At 35.2% G+C, this 11,524-nt stretch overlaps 1 protein-coding gene across 2 annotated transcripts; it reads right to left on the bottom strand.

Annotated features, from left to right (window-relative positions):
• Nucleotides 1-1,228: 1,228 nt before the first annotated feature.
• LOC115449337 lies at nucleotides 1,229-11,164 on the bottom strand. 2 transcript variants are annotated; one of them, XM_037442555.1, is made up of 8 exons: nucleotides 10,539-11,157; nucleotides 9,940-10,080; nucleotides 9,400-9,750; nucleotides 7,776-7,813; nucleotides 6,981-7,396; nucleotides 6,668-6,848; nucleotides 3,724-3,864; nucleotides 1,229-3,363 (listed from the first exon to the last, which is right to left on the bottom strand). In XM_037442555.1, the coding sequence occupies exons 1-7, from the start codon at nucleotides 10,614-10,616 to the stop codon at nucleotides 3,765-3,767; spliced, it is 1,305 nt and encodes a 434-aa protein (XP_037298452.1). In that variant the 5' UTR covers nucleotides 10,617-11,157; the 3' UTR covers nucleotides 1,229-3,363; nucleotides 3,724-3,764. The 2 variants fall into 2 exon arrangements, with proteins under 2 accessions (XP_037298452.1, XP_030032972.1); XM_030177112.2 differs by lacking the exon at nucleotides 1,229-3,363 and having other exon boundaries at nucleotides 3,650-3,864; nucleotides 10,539-11,164.
• Nucleotides 11,165-11,524: the final 360 nt, after the last annotated feature.

Raw genomic sequence — 11,524 nt, forward strand, 5'->3', positions numbered from 1 at the left:
TACATTTGTTATAAATTATAATGAGATTATAATAAAGTACAGTTACACCACACTAATATTACACATACAACACTTACTAACACCCACGAAGCTTATACCCTACACCCGTATTCATAAACAATTCAAAGAGGACGTAACTCAAGTTATTGTTCTGACTTCTGAGAAACGCACAGTCCGATTATCTGACAGCAAACAGTAGCAAAAATAGTTTTTCAATTTTAAACCAAGAACAGCGCTCCGTTATATTCCTAAACACTGTGAAGGCTGTCACGCAGAAAGCACTGAAATACAGACCTTATTATATACTCAGCTATATACTCAGCTAAGTAACTATGTGTAAATAAAATATACTATCTATATGTAAATAAAAGAGTATTGTCAATCAATATAATACTCAACAACAAAACATCACCCAACAATCATTATTTTTGTGCTAAATACTTAGTTATAAAAGCGGGATGTAAAGTGTCAATCCTCCGTAAAGCGGTATGATAATATAGCGTTGCGAACCGTACCATACTTAATACATATTATTGTACTATATTTTGGGTCTGCGTACTATATACTATTTATGAAATTTATTTTCCAACACCTCAATCTAATAAACAAATCCTTCATTTTAAATATATATGGATGCTCCTTTACCTTTTGAGTGATGAGACTGCGTGTATGCGAACTTTTATAGAAACAGAACATTAACAAATATAAATTTCTCTATTTTTTTATTTTTTCCATACAATTTACTATATTTTTTTAAGTGTACTATATTTTTTATACCTTGTTTTAAAAAATACTAAGTATATTTCATCAAAGAATTGTTGGCAACCCTATGTATAGGTGCCAATAGTTCAGAATGCTTCGTTCTTTTATTTTGGTTTTGTTCCTTTATTTTATATACTTAAATCGTAAGACGGAATTACATTTACTCGTAATGAAAAAGATATTTAAATATTGAAAGTGACAAAGTAATTCAACTTGAATGTGTGGAATCTGTCTATACTATTATATAAAGCTGAAGAGGTTGTTTGTTTGCTTGAATGGGGTAATCTCAGGAACTAATTCCTAAAATAATATAGGTAAGTATATTAAAACAAAAGCCGTCGCCCAATGACGTTTTAATAAAAATATCTTAGCCGTCGCCACATCTGTCTGCCTATCTGGCTGCGATAAACTCAAAAACTACCCAACGCTGCAACGGTTCGATGAAATTTGGTATGGAGATAATTTGATATATTTGAAAGTTAATAGGGCCTATATAATAATATCAAAAAAATTCAGCCTAACGTCTGTTAACCAATAAAAGTTATGACGAAATTAAACCCGTTTAAGTAAATTACGTTTGAAATTTATAATCCATTTTTCTTTATCGTATTAAAATAACATTAACATAATAATAATAATATTTAATGCTACAACGATTTTAACATTACCTCATTATCAGCTTGAGAAACCGCGAAAAAATTTTCAAAATTCCTGTGAAAGTGATTCTGGTTTTTTCGCCCATAGTGCATCTTTAGCCCCGTATAGCGGGCTGCGCGCCGAAACACATAGAATCGGAAATGTGTCAAACCTTCATCAATTTTCAAGATAATTAAAAATAATTTCACCATAATTGTTTGTAAATTTGATGTGATTTATAAAAAAAAATGGAAGCTTCCCTATTGAATATTTAATTCTAAGTCTGTTTCATACAGACCTATGTACCTATCAAAATGGTTTTTAGGTAAGAGTTTTTAGTAAATCTAAATTTCGTGAAATCAGTTCAGTAAGTAGGTAGTTTTTACCACATAAGTAACAGTAGTGATGTGGTATAATTCGATATAATATTTTGTGTGCATAAGAATTAAAATTAATTAGGTTGGTAAGTAAGTAGTTTTTGTTTGTATTCTGCATTATTTAGATAATTGCCGAGTAAAGACGAATAAGCCCAAATATGAATAAGTAAACAGCTTATTCGGTGTATATTTTGTTACACTCGACAAATATTCGCCCGTTATCGGCTCTCGGCACGGTGTTAAGTTTTTTTTAGCTCGAATTAAAGGATTATCCGTCTGTATTCGTGCGCGGTGTATGATACGTATTCGTTATTGTTCAGTTGACTTTGAAGTTTGTGGCAAGCAATTGTTCAACGGGTTTATACATTCCGGTGGATTGAATGAATGGTTATAAGAACTAAAACTTATATTTCATGTATTTATTATTGTCAATTTTATTCTTCATCGTGATATAACATGCTACACCGTTAATGTTAATCAATTTCCTGATTATGAATTCAGTCTAGGACCCCGGTTAACTCAGTACGCAAACCTCATAATCCAGTCATATATGGGGTCGTCGCGTACAGATTTCTATTTCACACCAAGACAAATTTACAATAAAAATTACGAGTAAGTAAGTATGTAAAAAGATAAAATAAATTATGTCATTTTTATAAATAACTTACAAACTTGTCTCTTCTTTCTTATTTAGCTCGATGTGCGTGATATTTGTGAGAGTGATATGAGATCTAATATTTATACTTAAGCCTTAGCAGTAAGTTGCACGTCATCCACATTTGAAAGATAGCTATTGAATATAGACGAATATAATTAAGTAAGTATAATATATATACGGGTCTTTACGTGGCCAGTGGGCATATTCGTGCACGAATGATTTGCCAAGTCATTCTGCGAGTTATGTTCACAAATAGTCTAAGTGAGGCTCTATAGCAGCTGTACTCAACCTGCGGCCCGCCGCGCCGGGCTTTTTGATTGGCCCGCTTGAAGTTCCTATGCTCCGTTCTATTTTAAATTTCGCGCCTCTAAGAGAACGAGTGATTTGGGGGTCGGAGCTAAAAGACAAAAAACTAGCTAGTAATTTCTTGTCGTCAAGATTACCATGTCTTAAAAAGAAGTGAAAGTATCTACTTATAGGTTTCTATCTTCTTCTCATAAGGAAAGTAAATACATCGTTACCTTTGATTTACGTTTTATTTATGACCTAATAATTTCTCGCTTGCAGCCCGGGATCCCATGACTGAAACGTTTTTTGGCCCTAATAAAAAAGGTTGAGTATGGCTGCACTATAGGTACCTCACATGACTTTCGAAACTTCAAAACGTAAAAAGTAACGAGGTCGAGAAAAAAAAAATACTTTTCACACCACGCGCATGCGGTTCTTAAAGGACATAAAGATTCAAAAGTTGTAAAGTACTTATTTACTTCCTTAAATGCGTATTCCTCTCATATTTCGGGTTTCAAAAACATTTCATGTATAGACACGGATACTTAATTTAAGCAGGTATGTATATTGAACACCTTTTAACCTAGATAGATATGTAGAATATTATTCAGATACTCCTGACAAATTATTTTACCTACACACATTCAGAATAATAATATAATAATAATATCAGCCCTGTATTATATACTCGCCCACTGCTGAGCACGGGCCTCCTCTACTACTGAGAGGGATTAGGCCTTAGTCCACCACGCTGGCCTAGTGCGGATTGGTAGACTTCACACACCTTCGAAATTCCTATAGAGAACTTCTCAGATGTGCAGGTTTCCTCACGATGTTTTTCCTTCACCGTTAAAGCAAACGATAAATTCACGAAGAATACACACATGATTTTAGAAAAGTAAGAGGTGTGTGCCCTTGGGATTTGAACCTGCGGACATTCGTCTTCGCAGTCCGTTCCACACCCAACTAGGCTATCGCCGCTCTTCAGAATTCTCAACACACATTCAGAATGCTCCATTATTAATATTACAATAGTACTTAATTTATAGTTCTTCAACAATCACATCTGAAAGAAAAATCTTGTTTACCTTAAATTTTTGTAAGATTTTGTCATTATGATTCTCGTGATTGTGGTCCCTCACCCTGAAAAAGAAAAATTACAAGCTTTCAATACCGGTGATCTACTTGTTTTTCGCAAATAATAATACTTAGTAATTTTATGACTACGTGTCTGTAACTAAGTATTCCATCATTATATTTGTGTATGTGCTATTGCTATTACAATGCACCTAATTATAATCACATGCGTGTTTTTATTTCATGCAAAACCACTATGCAACCAATCAAATCACTATCTACAAACAATCAAGTTTTATTAGGATAGGAACCACAAACGTTCTGTTCAAGGCTCTTTGAATACAAAAGATTATGTTATAAGTACTCAATTCTGTAGTGTATGTACTATGTAGTTAATGAGTTTACGCGGGTCTAGTGCTACATCGATTTCTATTTCCTAGAAAGACGCCGCAGGTGATATTATTCTAGCGATTATTATACAGGGCTTTTTCCTTTTGTAATTTTTATTAAGTATATATACTAAAGTTTTATAATCCGTATGCTGAATCTTACCTAACACATACGTACAGCAAATAAAATTTCTCGATATTATTGTGCGTTTCTATGCAGATTTCAGTCAAGACGAAGGCAGAATAGTCCATAAAAATAAATTCTTGATTTGCTTGCTAATACAACTTAATAGGCCTGCTGGAAGGTCAACATTGGATTCTTATAGAGGGTTTTATGACCATACACGTCTAAGCAGCAATGCATTCTACCCGAGCTAATATTTCGCTATGCGGCAAGCGCATAGCTACTGACTTAATTCGCCGGTGCGTGTTCACGTGGTTCCATTTATTATATTGCAAAGCTGATTAAAATAATTATTACGTCCTTTATTTTACCAATACGAGCTAAAAAGGCAGAGTCATAATTTACGAATGGTACACATGACAGGTGTGATTTCAGCACGGGTTAAAACTATTTTTCTCTAACGGCGTATAGGTTGACGCCATTGTAGAGGAACAGATGTTTTCGTTACTCTATGGAAGGGGAAGATTTCCAGCAGGCAGATGTTGTGCCTGACCGGCTGCGGTCCCTCCGACGGTTCCTATTTGGAGGTGCTACATATGTTGCAGCCAGCCAGTATCGTCTATCGCCATCTAGTGATTGCTGTGCGATATCATTACAATTGTGTCAATACCACGTCAGTCTACTCGCAGTTCCATCGATGTTGATGAGATGGTGGTGTATATAAATTTTACCGCCATATCACTCCCCCCTGGAGACTGGAGGTCGAAAGTTTTCAGGTCTTCAGTTAAGTCTTCGATGCTAAGCATATAGCTTGCAAGTGCCAGAGAGTAGATGCCCCAGTGAGTCTGGGTGTGGTCCCAGTGAGTCGGAACCGGGCGCAATAGGGGACCGTCCTATGCTTGATTTTGTACATTATTTTATATTATGTAAAGATAATTATTAATACGAAAAAGAAGCACTCCTGAGAAAACTGCATAAAAATTGTTAAAAAAATGAGCCAGTAATTTATGTTTCAAATATTGCAATTTGCAAAAATGGGCGCGTTGCGGGGATATCCCTTATCGTAATTCCTGATGACGTCAAATGTGGATATTGTGCTTCTTTTCTGTTTCTTGTTACTTGCCCCTTCCACCGAAATTCAAACACTCATAACTTGTTGATTTTTTATCGGATTTTAATAATTCCCTCTGTGTTATAATTTATATAAGGTAGGTAAATATTTGATAATAGTAAAGAACAAAAATGAGTCCGGTACCCTATTGGCCCTAGTGAGTCAGGGCTGTGCGCGGATAGTCAGCTCCTTTGAAGCGTAGCTGAGAGTTCGGTGAGTCGGAATCGATGCTGCGACTCCGCGATGAGTTCGGTGCGTCACATGGCCACACGACAACCGGCGAATGCTGCCCGTAGATGAACCGGCCGTAACGCAGTTGTACCGTGATGTTGGAGTCGAAGTCCGTGCAGGAGTACCGTAGGTATCGAACTTGCATTGGCAGCATGCATGTCGTAACCTGAATGGCGAGTGCTGGCTAGCTGTGCGGAGTGGCTGATGGCGATGCGGTGCGAAACGATGATGATGCAGGTGTGGTTGGTCTCGTTGATGGCGGTGCGATGATGTTCAGCTTCAGGAGTCAACACTTTAGCGGCGTAAAGGTAGCCACCGCTGTAGAGGAACATATGGTTACGCTCCTCTATAGAAAGGAAGATTTTCAGCCAGGCAAGTGTTGCGCCTGACCGGCCGCGGCCCCTCCGACGGCCTCTAACCGCAGGTGGTATATATGCTGCGCGACGCTCAAATTCTGCTTTCGCAAGCCAGTGTTGTCTATCGCCATCTAGTGTGATTGCTGTGCGATATCACTACAATTGTGACAATACCATATCGGTCTTCTCGTAGTTCCATCGATGTTGACGAAATGGCGGTGTATACAAATTGTACCGTCACATTTCCTTTTACTGGAGCATACAAATTTTACTATCCTTTCTTCCATGTATTCCATACTATGCAAGTATTCCACATCCGTGCGGCGCGTCATAACGCTTTACCAGCCCCGCGGCTCACGCTATGCGTATAAAAATAGTCGCTACGAGTTAGCGGCCAGAACTAAAAAAAAGGACTTAATTGAGGCGTTTTAAAAGAATCGCATCTGCAAAACTTATCATAATTTGCCGTTCTAGATATCTACTGTAACACGCGCGAAAAATACGACAAGTTTGTGCGCTTGTATAATTTGACCCTAGTACACATGTTTCCATTGTTTGCGAGTCGCATACCTACGCGTAGCGCTCTTAATTATTAAAAACTTAGCAGGTATATGAGCTGCAGGCTTCAGTCTGCAGGTCATGACTTTAATTTACTTACCTGACTGTCAGAATTTGGTTCTCCGTATCAAGACGTGCTCTGCAATGTACCCGGCGGTAATCGACGCATCGCCAGCGACGAATGTGACCCGATTGGGATTCATATATTATGGAGTATATATAGTTATCGTAAATTAATTGGATTGCGCCTCTGTTGGAAAAACTGTACAGACATCTCCGTTCTAAAACAAAAAAGTGCCAATGAAAATATTCAACAATTAGATTACAGGTATACAACCCTGATTCTTCACAATAATATTTTTAACAGATAAGTAACATATTTTTTTATTAATTTATTTACATGGTATCCATACCTAAGTCCTTATTGGTTCGCAGTGTATAAGACATTAAAGCATCCAGGTCAATTGTAGGATAATTTATATTTTTATTCCAATTTTCATGCTGTACGCACAGGGATTTTTCAATTGGTATTATTTCTTTGCCTTTGCTTTTATCAACATCACATTCTTTCTTTCCTTCACATGCAATGTCGATATTGAACGTGTTGATAGAGAATAGATCTGGAATATCTATATCAAATAGACTGTCAAAAGACTTTTCTTGAGCTCCGCAGTCTAAATCTTTGGTCTTAGAATTATCAATATTATATTTTCGTACAATATCTTCACATGTATAGTTAATATTCTCAAATGTGGTGTTTTGATTGATGCTATCGAATAAAAGACAAGCATCATTGTAATCGATATGTTTTAAGCCGCCTTCATTGTAACTGAAAACATATAAGTTAATGTGTATTAGACTCAGTGGTGTAATTGTATGGCATGCCCGGCATGGCTGGTTCGAAGTTCGAACTTGATGTATCACCGGACGGCCAAAGTGATATTAGATTTTTCTATTAGCTTTAGTTCGGAGTTTGTTCTCTCCGATATGGCGAGTAGCTCGCTCCCTATCACAATATCATGGGACGCAACACACGTCATGGAGAAAATGGTTGCCTATTCCTACCTCTTTGGAGATAAAGGCGTAGTGTGTTTGTTTCTATGTATTTTACAAAAAATATATACCTGGAATTAAATATATAATAATAATTAAGTTAGGTATTTATTACTTTATTGATAATTGTAATAGAAAAATAAGTAAGTACGTACCTATCACTCAAAAGCTTGGCGAGATCGTCATATTCGTCCTAAAAAAATAAAATTGTGGTGTTATATGAATGAGTAGTATGAAAAAAAATCAAATTTTAGTATTTTTTTCAAAATTTTAAACTACCTAAATATTCTTTATTAAATTGGCCTTTTTTTATAGCTTTGAATGAAGAGACTAGCTTGTCGTTCGTCTGATGGTAAGCGATACGACCGCCCATAAACAGTAGAAACACCATGCAACAATTATAATTACAAAGTGTTGTTTGGTATTCCTCTGTCCTCGCCATCTTGAGACATGAGGTGTTAATAGGGTATTACACTCTTTTTTGAAAAGCGTCTCAAATTAATCTTAAGGTGATAAAATACCACTAGAAATTATATAAAAAAAGATATTCAATGAATTAGTGCCATTGAAATACATTTAAATATTATATTTTAAATTTTCCCGCGTGAATAAACGAAAACGCTAGAGGTCACGTTGCTGACGTCATCTCGACAGTAAACATCAAGTAACAACGCTGTGCTTATGCACAGCGTTCTTACTTCATGCGCAGCGTTTAGGGAAAGAGGAAATTATTACAATTAAAATGAGCAGCTACCTATCCTTATCATTAGTGTGTTGTTCCTGAATCTAAGAATACTAGTGCAAAAACGCCGAACAAATTGTGGATTCAAGTGCCAACTGATATAACTATAAGGAAAACTTGGTTACAACTTGCGATAAGAGATTTATTGTCCGAAAAATTTGTATATTTCGATAATTTTGAAATAGTGCATGCGTATTCACAATTCTAACAGTTTACTACTTTGATGACGTCATGTCACGGCGGCACTCGTTTCAAATATTTGTAAAACAGATAAAAAAAATGTCATAACTTTGAATTGAATTTAAAAATTTAAGTAATTTATAATTTTATAAACTGAAACTACTATTTTCCGATTGGTTTTTGATTAAACTATCTTATTTATGTATTTTTGGATTTTTTCTCACATACACTCAAATACCCTATTCATATTATGTCCATTCTTATTATGGCTACAATGTTCTTCAAACCGGTACACAACAGTAACTACACACTGCAATTTTTGTCGTCAAGCACCAGCTTGACGACAAAAATAGACATTGCGGTGGTACGTACCTAGACGGACTTTCATATATAAGAGACCTACCACCAGTAAAACAAAGTGAGCATCAATAAAAAATATTACAAAACGGGGAAATTTATTCCTCTTGAGAGATTCCGTTACGCGCGCTGAATAAACGGTTAAGGTACAAAATATATATATGTATGACGGATTTTTTTCCCTTAAAAAGTTCTAAAAAAATATATTATAAAACAAAGTCCCCCGCCGTATCTGTCTGCCTGTTATAGTAGTCCTGATAGTTTGAGACCCTGGGAAGAACATAGGCAACTTTCTATACCGAGAACTTACTATAGCGTGACTTTTATAACGGAAAACTTTAGCACGGAAAAACTTTATCACTCCCACAGAGCCGCGGGCTAGTGTTTTATAAATTTCTAGAAGATACTTTCTAAAAATACGGTTAGCGTTTTGTTGAGGGAAGCACCTTCACGAGACAATATATTTTTTAAATAGGTATTTATATACAGTTAGTGCTAACCTGATGTAAATTTAGGTGGTTCGTTTGAGTTTCATATAATCTATTATTTGATTCCATGCTTGAGAACAAGTCTATATTTTGTTTTTCTGCAGATGGAAAATCGTTGATATCCATTAAATCTTGCAATGTAATATCACTGTTTTGAATATCATGCGTTATATTATTTGATTCCGACTTTACCGCTATGCCGATATTTTCTCCCTGTTTTTGCGCAGACGAGAAATGTTCAATCCCTTTAATGTTCAAATCTTTCGATATTTTTATAAACGATTCTAACGTTTCTACGGGTACTTGCACTTCACCAGAATATATATACTCAATTATATAATTTAAAACTTCGTGGCTCACATCCTGCAATAAATTAGACTTATTATTCACACGAAAATATGTTAATTGATTAAAGTTGATAACAGACAATTTTGAACATAAATAAAATTAAAAGCCTCAATAACTCCCGACACAAAAATCTGTTAAAAGTAAATAAATAAAATGTATTTGATACTAATATTTAAAATATCACAATATTAAAAATAAACTTACGTGCAAAAATATTATTGGATGAGGGCATGGCGCAGATTGCAGTAACTGTTTTATGTATGGACTGGCGAGAGCTACCAAGTTCTGATGAACCTTCATAAATTGACCCTCTGCAGCAAATGTCATATCGACGAACTCTCCATTCTGAAATTTGTTAAAATTAATCTTAATCGCGAAATTATCTGATTTCTTGGATTTCTTAAATTCATTTGACACTTTTACTGATATTAGTATGGTGATTAGTTATTATTATTAGTAATTACAGTATGACTAATTGCTAGCTAGGCTAAGTAGTACGTAGCTATTAGGCTGTGTTCATCTCAGATTTGCGCGGTGCCCATCTCGGAATGTAGAGCCACATAAATATAAACAAAAATAACACTCATAGTCAAATGTTTACCTATCTCTATGTGAACATTCCATAAGATTCCTCAGAACTCGCGCGCAGAATAGAAGCTTATTACCTATCTTGATAAAATTGAAATTGATTGAAATCTTGATAAAAAAAAAGGTACTCAATAAGCATGTCCAATGAAAAGTGACTAGTACCTAAGTTTATCTATGTGTAGTATGTTATTTGCAAGCACTGAGAATAATCTTACCTTTAGTAAATGTGTAAATCCTTTGAGCACTTCTTTTTTACACGAGTTCCAAGTTAACAAAATATTATTGGACTGCATTTTTCCTTTTTATGTATTTTAAATGCAATACGTAAAAATTATATATATTGCTGTATGTATTAAAAATTTAAAATTATATTGTATCATGTACCTCTTTTCATATTTTTATAGCAAAAGTAAAGTGTAATTAATTTAGCCATTTCTTATTACAAATTTAACAGACGCATGAAAACAAGTGCGCACGTCTTTAATATTTGTACACACACGCTTTGTGAATATCAATGATGAAAATGACAACAAGATTGGTGCTCCGAATTGGTGCCTACTGTCTAGTACAAATTCATTTGTATAGTGTTTGTGTAAGTTCTAAAATCAATAACCAGCATAGCAAGTACTGAATTCTGCGTAGAATGGAGCATACTGTTGCTCGCTGCACAATGTTTCTGAATTCTTTATGGTTTTTGCTGACAGTATGAAGGACAGTATGCTAACTGGTATCTTTGAATCACGGATTGAAGCGATGATTTGACAACCCGCCATGATCTAGCATAAGCCAGAATGTAAAATCTAACTAGTTGTATTATAATGTTGTATGCACCTAAGTAGTTACGTGGTCTAAAGTTGTAAATAAGTATAGATAATGCAGTAAAAGTACTTTGGCTTTTATGTATCTACTAGCTTTTGCTCGTGGCTTCGCCCGCGTGAAGGAGTTTTCCGGGATAAAAGTCCACTGTATGATAAAAGTCTTTCTACATATTTTCCCGATACTGATAGGTTCAAACTAATTTTATCCTCATGGGGGTTCAATTTATCAAAATTCTATTTAAGCGAACGTCTTCATCATAGTAGCTCCAATCTTTAATTTCAGTTCAATCAGTCGAAAATCTAAGAAGATTTATACAAACTTTCATGCCCTTTTTATCCCCTTAGGGTTGAAATTTATCGAAATCCTTTCTTAGGGGATGCCT

The sequence above is a fragment of the Manduca sexta genome, chromosome 24 (genome assembly GCF_014839805.1).
Source record: "Manduca sexta isolate Smith_Timp_Sample1 chromosome 24, JHU_Msex_v1.0, whole genome shotgun sequence".
Lineage (NCBI taxonomy): Eukaryota > Metazoa > Arthropoda > Insecta > Lepidoptera > Sphingidae > Manduca > Manduca sexta.

What these genes read in the sequence shown, in the direction of transcription:
- LOC115449337 (XM_037442555.1), bottom strand. Translation starts at nt 10,616, where the DNA reads ATGCAGTCCAATAATATTTTGTTAACTTGGAACTCGTGTAAAAAAGAA. An exon ending in ATCCAATAATATTTTTGCAC is followed by an intron (nt 9,751 to 9,939) that starts GTAAGTTTATTT and finishes AATTTATTGCAG; the next exon opens with GATGTGAGCCACGAAGTTTT. An exon ending in AACCAAATTCTGACAGTCAG is followed by an intron (nt 3,865 to 6,667) that starts GTAAGTAAATTA and finishes TTTCTTTTTCAG; the next exon opens with GGTGAGGGACCACAATCACG.